Raw genomic sequence first — 16,044 nt, forward strand, 5'->3', positions numbered from 1 at the left:
TCAACAGTGAAATATTTGTTTTGTTTGTAAATAATCAATTCATTGTTGTTACTTTTTTGTTTTCTGCAATGTACATGGTTTTTTTATTTGTTTTGGATATGGTCTTAAAGGGATAGTTCACCCAAAAAAATGTATTCTGTCATTAACCCTCAAATTGTTCCAAACCTGTACGAGTTTCTTTCTTCTGTTAAAGACAAAACAAGATATTTTAAAGAATGGTGTTAACCAGACATTTGACGGTAACCATTGACTTCCATAGTATATTTTTTTATTTATTTTTTTACTTCTATTGAAGTCAATGGCCACCGTCAACTGTCTGGTTACCAACATTCTTTAAAATATATTTTGTGTTCAACAGAAAGAAACTCATACAGGTTTGGAACAACTTGAGGGTGAGTAAATGATGATCATTTTCATTTCTGGGTGAACTATCCCTTTAATAAAAGGTGCACTTTGCTCTCTTTTTGCTCTCTTTTAGCAAAAAAACTTTTTGCTCTTTATTGCCATCTGTGGTTAAAATATAAAATTGCAAGTTACTTGGGAAGGTGCTCTGTTTGTTATGATTTGGTACTACTTATTGGAATTGTTCATTTTTACTTAATATCGTCCATAGTACATCTTTTATGTGTATATAGGAACTTATTTAAAAAAAAGTTGTTCTATTAACTTTTTAAAAAAATCAAAGCTTTTTATTTATTTCAGTGACAGGTATCTTGTCTGACAGTGTCAGCATCTCATAAGTGAAATCCAACATACCAATCCAATTATGTTCTCTCTTTTTTTTTAACTAAACAATTTATTCAATGATTTTATTGCATTTTCAGTGATCATTTAAAGTACTGTTTTCACACATTGTATCAGGTAGATGTTAGTCATTAACAGATTCTGCAGACATGCGAAAATTTAAAGATTTAAATCAGTGTTTCCCAACCTTGGTCCTGGAGTACACTTATCAGTACACACTTAGATGTCTTCCTTATCTGGCACTTATTTCAGGTATCTCTAGTAACAAACTGATGAGTTGAATCATTTGTATTTGATTAGGGAGACTCTAAGACCAGGGTAGGAAAACACTGATTTGTCTTATGGTCAGTAGTTTCCCCTCATGCATAGTAACCCCAACAATAAACAGCCACAGTCATCATTATTAGCGCATTAGTATTGACTATATACTTCCAAAGTGGGACTTCACTTATGTCAGGTAATTGTTTTGATGCTTCTGCCACTTCCTCCTCTGTAGGCTCTGGAGCCTGAGCATCACTTATGCCACAAACCCAGCCAATAATCTTCATCATTATGGATCGGTCACCATGTTCAACTATGGCAGAGAGTAAAGATATTTTATATATATACATATATACACACCATACCAGGGGTATCCAATCCTGCTTTTGGCCAAAGTTTTGCTCCAACCTTCCCCAACACATTTAACTGGAAGGCTGTGTCCAAAATCACATACTAGTAGGTACTTATTTTGAATAAGTAATTACTTTGTGACCTTTTGAAAAAAAGTATGTTTGATATAGTAAGAGTGTGTGTGTATGTAATCTAGTTTTACTACATTCGCCATGCTGTCATTATCATGTGACCTACCAGAGTCAGTTGTGTCACTTAAATGCCATTCCCAAATCCTCTTCAGTTGCCTCATGGGATAGTAAAGTGTTCATCGAATGCACACTTCAGAATCTCCCCGGAAATAGTAGGTTATCCGAGTACTAATTCGGACATACCTCTTTTGTCAGTCACATTCTGTTTTTCGCCTATACTATACAGTGGTAGGGATGTAAGCGATTTCGAATGCAACCGAAGACCGTCATTAGATTTTTCAGGTGTGTTTAATTAGGATTGAAGCTGAGCTCTGATAACTCTGATAAAGCCTGATAATGGCCCTCTAGGAGCAGGATTGGACACCCCTGACCACACATTAAAAATATACATTTTATCTACAAATGTTAATTTCTCTAAAATAAATGATGCAACATGTCATCTTACTTTGATTCTCATCAGTAACGACCTTTTCCTTTTCATCTGCCCCTCTTCGTGCATTCCTTCCTCGTTCCTCCTCTTCCCAGTCCAGATCGACCCTTTCTTCTTTAGAATAGCGCAAGGTAAAGACAAGGCGATGGAGCTTGGCAAAGAGAGCAAGGTAAATGTTATGAATACAAAGTCATTTTAAACAACTTCAGCAGTTGATAAAACTACTTAGGTTAGAAATCTTTCATAATCCCCTTTAAGGATTATTTCACTTCAAAATGAAAATTCTGTCATCATTTACTCACCCTCAAGTTGTTTCAAACCTGTATGAATTTATTTCTTCTGCTGAACACAAAAGAAGATATTTCGAAGAATGTAACCAAACAGTTGATGAGCCCCATTGACTTCCATAGTAGGAAAAACATACTATGGAAGTCAATGGGGTCCATCAACTGTCTGTTTACTGACATTCTTCAAAATATCTTCTTTTGCGTTCAGCAGAAGAAATAAATTCATACAGGTTTGAAACAACTTGAGGGTGAGTAAATGATGACAGAATTTTCATTTTGAAGTGAACTATTCCTTTAAGGAGAAACTCATTTGACACCATTACACAGCACAAATAATTAAACATTACAGCACAATCAATCCATTCAATAATAACACAGCTTCATTAACTTACATGTTTGTCCTCTATGGGTGGGGTGTTGTAGCTTACAAACAGCACTAGAATAGTGGTGCAGAAGAAGAGCAGCACTGCAAAGTAAAGGTAATGAACTCCACATATAAGTTTTGGGCAGTCGGATGGATAGATGCAGTTTCCAGAGCCATATGCAAACTCGGGTACCATGCGACACAGACCGATAACCAGTCCTCCCATCAGGCCCCAGAAAGCTCCCTAAGGAACAAAAGGTGAGGATGCAAGTTTTTGGTAAATTTGTGGTGCAGACATATGATGTTACATTTAGTGAAGACTAAATATGTACAAAGCAGACACTTACTGACTCATTGACTCTCTTCACAAAAACAGCAAGGAAGAAGACCGCTGCAATAGGTGGAGCTAAGTAACTAGTCACAGATTGAATATAATCAAATAGCTGACCACTCTGGGCTGCCTGGACAACTGGGATCCAGCAAATGCTAATGGCGACAATGCAGAGTACCCACACCCTGTTACAGAAGTTGATACATGTGTTCAGTCCATGAAAATCGTAGAAAGAAATGTTATATGCTGGACATTAAGGTTAAACTGAAAGTACAATTAATATTTATAGTAAGGTTTCATTTATTAGTTAACTACATTAGTTAACATGAACTAATAATGAACAGCATTTCTACAGCATTTATTAATCTTAATGCTAATATCAACATTTACTAATACATTATTAAAATCATAAGTTGTATTTGTTAACATAAGTTAATGCAGCCTGATCTCACGGCAATTCGTACGAATTCTACGAGGTGGCTAATTCGTACGAATTCATACGACCTCACTCGAACGAATTCGTACGATTTTTACTAAATCGTACATATTTTACGAATTGCCCAATTCGTATGAATTCATACGAATGACCTACCCCTGACCCCGCCCCTAAACCTACCCATCACGTGGGTTTAGACAAATCGTACAAATTCGTACGAGTGAGGTCGTACGAATTCGTACGAATTAGCCACTTTTTTATCACTCGTACGAATTCGTACGAATTGGTCGTGAGATAGCGTTGGTTAATGCACTGTGAAGTAACATGACCAAACAATGAACAGTTATATTTTTATTAGCTAATGTTAACAAAGATGACTAAATACTGTAACATATGTATTGCTCATTGTTAATGTTAGTTAATGAGACCTTGTTGTAAAGTGTTAATTAATTATTTGAATTAATAATTTAATATTTGTCCTGTTCTTCTTAGAAGTTCCCACATTTGTTGGAATTGAGGAGTAGGGTTGGAAATGATCAAGAACTGATCTTATTTTAGTAGGTTCCATTTAAAAAGAAAAACAAGGGATAGCTAACCCAATCTCACGAGAGAACGTTTCTTTTTTTATGCTTTGGCGAATTGGTGGCAAATTCTTTGGAAAATTTGGAGAAAAAAAAGTAAGCATGAAAGTCCACCCTTAAACCCAACTGTCAATGAGGTGTAAGCAGAAGCAGAATTTAAAGGAAAGTTATGAATTGCCAATGAGAGTGTTGAGGAGATAAAAAAGATATAGCAACGTTGCTTGATGCAATTGATGTAAAAAAAAAATTACAATTATTTTCTGAACATTGTTTCTTCACAGTTTTTCAAAATGACTATCAATTGTATTGTTAAGGACTAGGAATTGGAGCAAGTCCTGTTTAGGAACTATTGGTAATGATGTAATTCACTCTATAAGTATAATTTTAAAACAGTGTATTTTGACACTCTAAAAAATGCTGGGTTGTTTCAACCCAACTTTGGGTCAAATATGGACAAACCCAGTCATTGGGTTAAATTTGTAAATTACATTTTTACACAGCCAGATCTTGGCTGTGAATAAGTCATTAATTAGTGTAAATTAACAAATTAACTGGTTCCAAACCTTCCAACAACCATAAGCTCTTTATCTCTAGCTTGAGGCCGGATACGAGTCCAAATGTCCATGGTGAACAAGGTGCTGCTGCTGTTGAAGATAGATGCTAGTGAGCTCATGAGAGCTGCTAACATAACTGCCAGCATTAAACCTCTGAGACCTGTTTAGGGATTGATTACATAGAAATAGGATTGAGAGCAAAAATGTATTGTAACCCAAACAACTTATTTTTTGTAAAGGTATAAGGATAATAATTATAATAAATTTGGTTGATCACCTGTTGGCATTACAGAAACCACTAGTTTGGGGTAGGCAATGTTGGAGCAGCCAACCTCTGTGCCACACACTTCCTTACAGATGCTTGGCTCCACACAACCTACTTCATCTGAAAATTGATTTTATTATTGATATTCAATTCATTTTATTGGAGGATAACCCCTTGAGATGGAACATCTGTTTTCGAGGGGGTCCTCAAGATAGCACCAAACACTTACACACTCGCATAAAGCTCTTCCTCACAACCAACCACCCCAACCTGTCCCAACTCTGTCCAAAGCGTATTCGCATAAACAGTATAGTATGATATTAAGATATTACAGGAGAGAACCATATTTGACGAAGCCACCAAAACAAACAAATATATAACCTACATATACATACATATACAAAAATACATACCTATATACACTGATATTCTCTGAGCAAAACTGTAATTATAAAGACATGTGGTATTAAATATGTTCATACTATTAAAATACATACCAGGGTAAAGCACTCTGCTGACCATGCCTGGAAACACCATGAGAAACATAGGGAGCAGTTTCAGGTAACCACACAATATACATCCTGCCTTCACATGCGTCAGACTGCGGGCAGCCAAACAGCGCTGCACAATTACCTGCAGAATACAATATGTAATGTGAAGAAATGGAGCAAAGAAGGCAGAGTTATATATTTATAATTATTTAAACACTGTCCTCACCTGATCAGTGCACCAGTACCAGCTACCAATAATTGCGATGCCAAATAACACACCCGGCCATGGCAGGTCCCCAGTCGTGGCATCCCTAAGCAAGTGAAAGGCATCCTCTCGTGGAGTGTAACAATGTTCAGAAATATTATATTCCAGAGGGTATAGGGAAATCCTCTGAGATGGTAACGATAAACTATACTTCTCCAATAAAGCACTGTAACCTCCAACTTCATAGAAGGCTGTTGACATGTAGGGGACAACACAAAGGTCAGTTTATAACATAGCTTTACTGATATAAGTATTTTTTTTTTTTTTTTTACATTTGCAAATGTCTGAGGTAGGACTACATTATGATTTTGAAACACAAAATCTGACCTTTTTTATCTCCGGGTGTGTTGTAACAACTGTGTTTAAGCGTGAATAGAATATTTATGAAAACAACATATTTCACTTTTAAAAAGTTGTGCTACTACACCGTGCCACAAGCAGCTTTACAGTGATAACAGGAAAATAATGAAACAAAGTTTGTTTCGGCTGGACAGAGGATCTAGAAGAAAATAGTGTCATAGTCCAGCTTAAGTATGTTCAGTGATGGTTCATTTTTGTTGTAAAAAAAAACATATTAATTTAGTTAATTTATCTATACAGCCGCTCTGGAGAAAACAGGGATGTCATCGTCCAGCTCAGTTCAGTTCTCATATAAAGGTGTCAATGCAGGCAGGTCAATAATATTGCTGAATATTAAATGTCCCCAACTAAAAAAGCCAAAGGCGACATTTACATTGAATCATTTAGAAGATGTTTAATCCAAAGCGACTTACAAATGAGGAGAACATTAGAAGCAATCAATCAAACCAACAGTAGGGCTACCACAGTATACGTAGCAAGGTTTAAAAAAAACAATAAAACATGGGGGGGGGGGGGGGGTAGGGGTGGAATGGTAAGTGTTAGTATTAATGGGTCAAGTGTTGATGGCGGTTTTCAGTGGTTAGATGGCTAGTGCTTAAACTTAGTTGATGTTTAACTCCGAAAAAAACAACCATCAAGAAGTGCATGTGCTGTCTTTCTTCAGGAATATGACATTGACTAGTACTTTATGTAAAGCGTCATCAAGTAATAAGGATGAATGGATTTGGAACTCCATGCAGTTGGTACTTACAGAATCCCATGAGGACGAAGGCTCCAGCAATGATAACAAAGGTCTGGACAGTATCTGTATACATCAGCGCAGCCAGTCCTCCTACAGAGGCATTGCTTGTCATTTGCGGGCCTCAACAAATGGACGGAGCTCAATAGATAATTTGTTCCTAAAATGCTATTCAGTATCAACATTAGTATAATGTCGCTGTACCAACGCCAAGGTCATGGGTTTGATTCCCAGGCAATGCATGAACTGATAAAATGTAGTCTTTGATTACTTTGGATGTAAGCGTCTGCTAAGTATAAATGAAATGAGATGGATCAGTGGCCGATTTTACCTGTGATAGTATAGAGTGCTGTTATGCAGAGCAGAGCAATCACTGCAACATAGATATTCCAGCCAAGAGCCTGCTGTATAAAAACCGCTCCTGAGAACATGTCAACCTACGTTCATGCAGCGAGGAGGAGAAATTGATGAGTTGGTGCCCCTTTGTGGAAAACAGCTCATTATGATTCTACATCGTTTTTTCCATTGTCTGGATATGACTTTATACTTACAGAAATCTTTGTGAAGATGTAAAGGAAAAGTGAAATGACAGAGAGATACAAGCTAATTCTAGACCCTCCAAATCTTTTCTTGAGGTACTGTGGCATTGTAATCACCTTTTGAAAAAAGAAAAAAAAGAAGTGAAAGTATATTAAGTCTCTTTCACTTACATTATTCAAATAAACATTGCAAAACATGCAAAACGAACATACCCCTGCGGTCAAATAAATAGGGACGAACACCCAGCCCAACAGCAAAACAATAAATAATGCCTGTGAAACAGAAGAATTTTTGAAGAATTACAATCTAATCCAAATTACACCAATGCTAATATTCTTATTTATTAAAATGTCCAGCTTACATTCCATTCAAAACCCCCCACAGCTATTCCACTTGCAGCTGCTGTTCCTGCAAGGCCAACAAAATGACCACTGCCAATGTTGCTCGCAAAAAGAGACGTTCCCACCTTTGAGTGTGATGTGAGCGGAAATAAATAAACAAGCTTTAAAATAAGCATTGAAATCTTTATATTATTTAGTAAACTTTTTTCATACGAGGAAAGGAGATATTGCCACAAAACTGTGTGACTTAACATCTAAACTGCAAATTAAAGTTTTAATTAAACATTTAATTTGAATAAGTTAGTACTCACAGGCCACCACACCATGGTCCGACCTGCAAGAAAGTAGCCGCCTACTGTGCCACGATTAGTCCTAAATGTAGACTACGATGAAAAAAGAGGGATTTTTATTTACATCAATTTAAAATGTAATTCTAACAGATATACCCCTGGTTTCACAGACAGGGCTTAAGACTAGTCCTAGACTAAAATGTAAGTCTGAGCTGTTTCCACTGAAATAAACTTGCACTGACTGATCTTAAAAATATATCAGTGCCTTTTTAGTTTTAAGATGCACATCGGTAATGTTTTTTTCTAAGCATGTTTATAAAAATTACTTAAATGTCCTAATTGATCTATGGTCTAATCCTGGCTTAGTCTAAGCCCTGTCTGTGAAACCGGGCCATAGCTATTTTGCCACTTTAAAACACACAAAAACAGACTTTTCACCTACCCAAATTCCCACTGCAATAACCACCAAAAAGTAGCCAATGATCACGCTGATGTCAGCTGGATTGTTGATGGTTGCGAATTTCACTGTAGTGTTTTCCATCTTTGAAGGCAGACAGACACGATGCTAATTTCATTTATGAGATGACAGGATATGAAACAAACACCACAGATGAAGCACTTGAGGAGAATTTTATTCATACAGGATTTGAGGCTAAAATCCATGATCTTTGCCCACATTGCAAAAGTGCTGATGAAAGAATATTAACAACAATAATTAACTTATTACTAGCCACCCACAAGGGACTTTAACAGTTTTAAGCATTAAATGTTAATCAAACTTACATCTTAGCTTACTGTATGCTGTGGTACTTTCTTGAAAACGAAACAACGTAGTACTATTGTTAAATTACAAATTCCTTGTTAGTGTAAAACATTTAGTAGAGTATATGTTCATTAACTACATGTATTTACTATAGGGTTAGATTAGGGTTTGGTTTAGTGTTAGTTACATGAAATTATGCATAATTTACTGTTGTTACTACATGTAACAAAGACAATGAAATAGTTACTATTTTTCTTTTACATAAGCAGAAAAACATTTCCTTCCATTAATTTTCTTAATTTCCCTTGTTTGAAACACGTTTGTGTTGGACACCAATGTTTAAAACCTAAAGTAATGTTTAGTATTAATGGTTTTAAAAATACATCACTGATTAGAATAGTCACTGGTCTGTGAGTTCCCCAGCAATACAGTCCTCGCCTTATTTGGAAATCACTAAAAGAGGAGGGGGAAAAACTATTTTATGGTCTGGTTAATAATCCTGCACTTTGGTGTGTGTGACAGTATCACTACTTTACTGGTTTTAAATGCTACAACAATTCACCTATATTTACAAGACAAGCCACAAAAAAACGTATGTTCAATTTATTTTAATGAAAACCAGAGCACAGACTTTCCATTCAAACAACGTTCAATATTTGACAATTCTAGGTCTTTAAAACAAACAGACCTGTTTGACATCAGATGTAAATACAGAGTCCTTTTTGTCTCTGAGAAAATGTTACTGTAAGATGAAATTACAATAACTTAAAGATTAAAAGAACAATTAAATCATACAAAAAGCATTCATTTGGTTCCTATTGCGATTCTATGTTTAAAACATGTCAGATGAGATGACCAGCTAAACCCAAAAAGATGCCATTAAAGCACTACTGATACGTTTACTGATCCACTTCATTGAGGGCAAGCTGAACAGTGCGTTACAACGATGTGCAGAAAATCATCAATCACTGTCATAATTAACTCAAACCTCCAGAGATGTTGAAGTGGACACTACAAAAATCACATATGATACTGAAAGACTGTAACATAGACTGTGTTAATGTTAAGACTCATGTTGTGTTGCATTATTATTCAATGTTAGTTCAGTCATGTGAGATTTAAAACGGCGATTATCATCTGGGTTCTGGGTTTCAATCTCAGTTATAATTGTACGTATTGTACGTAAAATGAAATAATGCAAAAACAATTTGCAAATAAAAAGAAATGTCAAAAGAAAGAAAATGGGGGAAGCCACTCCTTTATGAAATGTAATAAATTACCTTAGAACGCACAGATAAAATGCTCTTAAAAACATATTGTTTGCTAGCGATCACTTGCCAGATAAAATTTCAGAATAACCAGAGCAACATTTTTTACCTAAGAAATTTATTCAGTCACATGACTTTATCTCTTTCTCCGCCATTGACTGAATTTTCTGTCTATCCGTGTTTTCACTGTCATATGGTGGGGGGGGGGGGGGGGGATGTTATTACATATCCTCTGAAAGAGTACAAAATCTCTGGCTCAAAACACAGGCAAAGAAGCAGAAACAAGCCATAGCATATGTAAGCAGATGCATATGTAAAATAACGCCATCAACATTAAACAATATTTAAATCAAATGTTTTGTTATAAAAAGCAGAGGGTCTGTTCATTCGTTGAATATATTGCATGTTCAGATATTCATACAACAAAATATTGTGAGGTCCAAGAAAGTTTTCCAAAAACTATCAAAAAAAGCTGGTGGGCAACTTTTTTCAAATACAATGGCGGGGAAAGAGTTAAAGTCTTTCAAATGCACATCAAACTATTTAATCTGTAAATGTATTTCAATCATAGTATATACGTATGTTTTTCGGGGGGAAAAAATCCATCTCAAGAGAAGTGTATACATTTATTAAGAACATTATGGATATTTTATTCGCATAGCGGTTTTTGCAAATTTTGGGATACTATATAAACATGCTGGTTGATGGAAACCCAGAAAAAAAAGAAAAAAGAAAAAATTCATGATGTTGCTTAATATCGGTTTAATATAAGTGTAATTTGTCACCACTGTCATTAAAAATAAATTAAAATGACAGATTTTAAAGTTTCTTAGACTGTTTAAAAGAGAACCCATATTAAAGATCTATGACTTTACAGTAGTATCAACTGCTGTAAGGGTAGCAATCTTGATGTTCTAATGCATGTAAAACTATACTCTTGGCTTTAAGCAAAAAATTTCAAATAAACTTCAATGACTTTTTATTCATCGAGTCAAGCATCTTTACAACCTGTTTTTTTTTGTTTTTTTTGCTGCAATTCAAACATTTAATTATTCTCCAAGATTGCTGTTTCTAAGATAAAATTTTAGCATCCGAAAAAAATTAAGAGCAAAAAATTCTGAAATCATATCCAAATATTATGCATTTTCTGTCAGTACTTAGTAAACGAAAACTTGCGTTCAGCTTGCAAAAATGAAAAAATAATAATTTCAAAACATCTAGACATCAACTAAGAGTAAAGATGTAAAAGTAGGTGCATAAACTTGTCCGAAATGCCGATTTGTCTCTTTGAAAAATCACACTTCCTGATTCGCCCTGTTGATCCGCATGACTCTGCATGACCGGGTCGGCCGTTTCTCCTTCCCCCGTTTCTGTTGAGCAGTCCGAAGACGTGCTAAAATGTGTTTTTTGGGGAACTTTAGGGTAGTACACCCAAACTGGCTAACTCCTCCTGTATCCCCTGGCAATTTCTCCCGTCTTTGGACCCAGCTTCTCCAGCCAGGTTTCCAGCAGTAGACGCTATCATAAAATCTTGATCCGTTCTCACCACCCAAAACATATATCCTGCGTTTCCATCTAGCCACACCACCGGCAGCAATGCGCCTCGGCAGACCTGGAAAAACCACCGGACTAGGGGCACGGTCGCTACCGCCACCCCCTCGCTCTACTCCAACCGGGACCTCCCGCTCCACTCCAGATCCTCGTCCCTCTCGGAAGAACAACACGCGTCCTGTGGCATCAAGTGGTTCGGCCTGGGTGTAGTTGCCATCGATGAACTTGGCGGCATCACGCAAGTAACCACCAACGGCACAAACACCCCCACGTACTGCTACTCCTCCAGCCAGACAGGTGGCGCCAGAGTCTAGGGCGACACGGCTCCAGGTCCTTGTAACTGTGTGGTAGATAAGCACGCCAGCATGTACCACAGCCCTGCTCTGCTCCAGTGTGGTACCACCAAGCAAGTAGAGCCGACAGCGAAGGGCAGCGCAAGCAAAAGAACGCAACGGCAATGGCAAACGAGGTCCTGATGCCCAGGTCAGCGCATTAAGGTCAAATCTTTCACATGTGTCTAGAAATGCTGTTCGGTTACAGCCACCGAGAGCGTATAAGAAACCTCCACAGCCAAGAAGACCCAACATCGCACGTGGTTCAGCCATCAATGGCCGTGTAATCCAGCGGTTTACCACGACATCGTACTCATGCAGTGATGATGAGACCTGGCCACTTCGCAGGATGCCGCCTGCCACAAACAGTCGACCTCCAACAGCGATGCAGCCCGGGCAAAGCAACGAGCCCAAGGCTGCCAGCTTCTCCCACTTCCCTGTACGAGGGTCAAAGCAATCCACCGTGAAGTCCCTGTCCTGTAGAGAATCATCCTCCCTCGGCTTGAGATCTACACAGACTATTTTCTTCTCAAACATGCCTTCTCGAGGCCTCAGGGGTCCCCCCATGCCCTCGGTAATGGCTCGAGGCCCAAGTTCTTTGTTCATTCGGACGTTCTCTTCAGGGCCCAAAAGGCCGGGACGTAAATGGCGTAACAAACTGGGCATGTGAACGTAACGATCTGCGGGCTGGTATTCTGCCCAGCGCCTTGCTGCATCGTAAACTTCGGTCTCAGTCTCCACACCCAATCGATCAGATTCCAACAAGCTGCCGAGAGTTCCTGGGTCCAACAGCAGGAAATCTCGCTGCCGAGACACTCGAGGGAAATGCTGACCCACCAACCTCAAAGAAGCCCGAAGAAGCAGCTGGTCATGATGTGAGCGAGCCAGAGAGTACATGCCCAGGCAATTCTCCACAGACAGGTGTTCAAAAAGAAACCTAACAAACAGGAAGATACCAATGTGAGCATCAGCAAGACAAGATACAAGGTAGAACGATCACAAAAAGATAGCATCTAAATAATACCTAGAGCAAAGGTCCTGCAAGGGCATCACTTGAAGACGATTGGCCGCTACAAACAAATCCTCTGCTGTGTCGAGACTAAGACCTGCTTCTCCTGTATAAACAAAGTGGATAACCGTCTCCATAACAAAGGGTGTCACCTCCTCCAGTCGGATCTCAGTAAGACGTGACTCTACGAGAGGGCTGGTAAACATGGCACGGAAATACGGACTGACCGCTGCTAAAAGAACTCTGAAAAAAAGAAGAAGAAACAAACAAAAAAAAGTGTTCACATATAACAAAACAATTTTATATGTACACTACCATTTCAAAGTTTGTGGCTGGTATGAATTTTTCATATACTCATCAAGGCTGCATTTATTTCATGAAAAATTCAGTATAATTTTTGTTTAATATATTTTTAAATATAATTCATTCCTGTGATGTGGTAGTGTATAATTTCAGCATACAAAATGTGCCATACAATTTAATGTGTAGTAAGATACAATAGATTGTATGCCTTTTTTTAAATGATTCTAGTTGTGAAAATAAAACCTTTGTATGTACAAGACAATCAGAAAAATAACCTTCAAAGCCATAAAACATAAAACCAACCTGTGACACATGAACTTTTTTCCTTCCACCAAAAGAGTGACATCACACAACTGCTGAGCATCAAGTAACTGCTTTAACCCTGAATGAGTTGACAGAGGGAAACAAGGCAGATAAAAAGGTGGCTAAATTAATCAAATTCATATTGTCCCCATAATGGTCTCAACACTTCCACATGTGATGAATATGGTGAAATTTAGTTTTGCTGTTTTTGAAGAATGGAGGAGTTTTTTTTTTTACTCATGACATGGCTGGATCTTCAGGGTCCAAAGGTCTGCAACCACTAGTCAAAATGCTCCTATTTTTCATTATTTAATTTAATAATAATATCTGATTATTATTTTTTTTTAATTGTTTTGCATTACAAATTGACATTATTTGGATGGTGACCCAGAAGTAGTGCACACTCATAAATATTCCTTCATTTTACATTATAGCTTTCCCTTGATGTACATTTTTCACAAGCCTTAAACCTTTTGCCCCGGTTTACACCTGGTATTAAGATCACAAGTAGAAGAGGAAGACATTCCCGTTTACACCTAGTGTTTTAATCAGTCTCTTTTGTCCACTTTCGACCACTTCTGTCCTGATTTCGTCGAGGGTCTATGCATGGGTAAATGTATGGACTTTTTCATATCTTTGATTTAACGGATAAAATAAACTCTCGCAATTTACATATGAACACAGCTGGAGAAAACCGAAACAGCAGCTTTTGTTTCTGCTCTGACAGCCGCAAGATGACACCAAACGCAGTGAGCGCATGTTAGAATTCAGGAATGGTGAGAGAACATTGTGCTTGTTATCTTTTTAGTCTTCAAACCAAACTTGGGTCTCCAGGCGACAAAGTTTACATCCCATATGGCTAGCTCTTCCCATAATGTTTACGGTCAGTATGCGGAGAGTAGGTGGTATTTTGTGGCTGTTTGAACACATTCGACAACATGAGCGTTTACACAATGAAAGCAATCCGGTCTTTTACGTTTTCGACTAAGTGGTCGTAAGTGGACAAGCTCAAAACGTTTTAGACCCCGTTTACACCTGTATTTAGCGTCGTCCACGTGTGATTAGATTGTTAATACCAGGTGTAAAAAGGGCCTTTGTTGGGTTCAAATGAAAGAAAAATCCTAGATTTTCTATCTTCTGGACCCCAATGCATATCCGGTGGCTGTTGTTATGTAAGGCATACGTGTAAAGAGCAATAAAACAGGAGGAAGATAGATTGAAGCATGTCTGCTATGCAGACTCTTTTTGAGATATTTAAAATTAAATAAGAAATTACATCATAGAATCCATAAATATATAATTATATAAACAATCCATGTTTAAAAACAACCAATATCTCACCCTGAGTTACATATTCCCCCAAAGGAGTCGAGTAGTCATCAGGAAAATCCTCTTCCTCCGAGTCACTATCCGAGAGAGGTTCTCCACCACCTCTATCTGCATCCTTCCAAGGCTGTGGTCGCCAGGTAATAGTACCACCTCTGAGTGTACCACCTCTGACACTCATCTGTGACAGGGATTTAATGTAAAAATACATTGTTTACTCACTAGATGCTCTTATTCTGACAGTATAAAACTTGTGATTACATTTAATGCACATTGATGACAGATCTGATTGGTGACAGCGTGCCAGTTTCTAGGCCTGAACTGGGAAAATATTTACAGTGAGTGTTCCCTAATTTCTAGAATTGAAAATTTTTATATTAGAGTTGAGCACAACTAACGTTACTGGTATAAATACATTTTTTTTTAAAAAGCTCACCAATAGAAACTTTAAAAAAATGTTAAGACTGTAATTGTGTTCATTTTCATGACTTTAATTATAAAATTATCTGCTATTTCCAGCATTTTCTTCGTCAAAACATTTCCCAAAACTATCTATAGATGATCTCTGTTTGGTGAATATTAGCAATGGGATTGAAGGACCTGATTCTTCACGCACCATAAGTAAATAAATCAGAATATTGCAATGCAAACTGACGCGAACAAATACAACAGCGAGCATAAAACACTCGTCTATAAAAAATATATATATAAAAAACATGTATATTTTCTCAAATATTACCATGAGAGGTGAAGGTTTCTATCAGAGAGCGAGTTGACCCTAGCAGTAGCTCTAGGTAACGGACAGTCTCTGAATTCTTGGTGCGTCTTCAGTTCGATTTTGTGTATCAAGGCTATCAGGGTGCCACAATGGTACAGACGGCCTGACACCCTTCGGCCTGTTCACAACGCCTTGACCTTCCTGGGTAGTTTCAGCGCAAATTGTTCGGCTCATTACGGTGTGTTGCACATCCTTAGCATTTCAGCTCAGAAATATACACGCGCGTCTGATATATCCACCTTGACGACCGCGGCTCCATGTAGTAGATTATTAGTGGCTGTAATCCGGATTGGCCGTAGGCACCGTAGTCACAGGAAAAATGGATGATTGTTTGACCAGTAATGTCTATTGCAACTATTTCTCACAGCTGCAAGCATTGCGCCATGATTAGAGACGAAGCAAGCGGATTCTGTCACTTGCCGGAACAACATACTAAACTTCCGCTTTAGTAATAAATAGGCCAATTTACCGGATGTGACGGATATTTACTTCCGTTTCAGCGCGAATCGAGAATCTTAAGAGTCCCGAGCGAAAGAAAAGGGGGAGATAACTTAATCACATAAAGATCAGAATAAAGGTGCATAAAGATA

The 16,044-nt window shown here is 37.7% G+C and overlaps 2 protein-coding genes across 2 annotated transcripts; both read right to left on the bottom strand.

Moving 5' to 3' along the window:
* Window positions 1-957: 957 nt before the first annotated feature.
* Window positions 958-7,872, bottom strand: slc5a2 (solute carrier family 5 member 2). The gene is made up of 14 exons (XM_079885070.1): window positions 7,843-7,872; window positions 7,552-7,656; window positions 7,403-7,462; window positions 7,202-7,306; window positions 6,982-7,087; window positions 6,663-6,743; window positions 5,513-5,742; window positions 5,293-5,428; window positions 4,808-4,915; window positions 4,540-4,690; window positions 2,976-3,144; window positions 2,657-2,872; window positions 1,993-2,128; window positions 958-1,318 (listed from the first exon to the last, which is right to left on the bottom strand). Exons 1-14 carry the CDS (start codon window positions 7,855-7,857, stop codon window positions 1,104-1,106), a joined length of 1,833 nt encoding a protein of 610 aa, XP_079741196.1. The 5' UTR covers window positions 7,858-7,872; the 3' UTR covers window positions 958-1,103.
* Window positions 7,873-10,178: 2,306 nt separating this feature from the next.
* LOC307166611 (kelch repeat and BTB domain-containing protein 8) lies at window positions 10,179-15,883 on the bottom strand. The gene is made up of 5 exons (XM_079885071.1): window positions 15,416-15,883; window positions 14,692-14,857; window positions 13,351-13,429; window positions 12,760-12,987; window positions 10,179-12,672 (listed from the first exon to the last, which is right to left on the bottom strand). Exons 1-5 carry the CDS (start codon window positions 15,416-15,418, stop codon window positions 11,148-11,150), a joined length of 2,001 nt encoding a protein of 666 aa, XP_079741197.1. The 5' UTR covers window positions 15,419-15,883; the 3' UTR covers window positions 10,179-11,147.
* Window positions 15,884-16,044: the final 161 nt, after the last annotated feature.

This window comes from Squalius cephalus (assembly GCF_949319135.1).
Source record: "Squalius cephalus genome assembly, chromosome: 11".
Classification (NCBI taxonomy): domain Eukaryota; kingdom Metazoa; phylum Chordata; class Actinopteri; order Cypriniformes; family Leuciscidae; genus Squalius; species Squalius cephalus.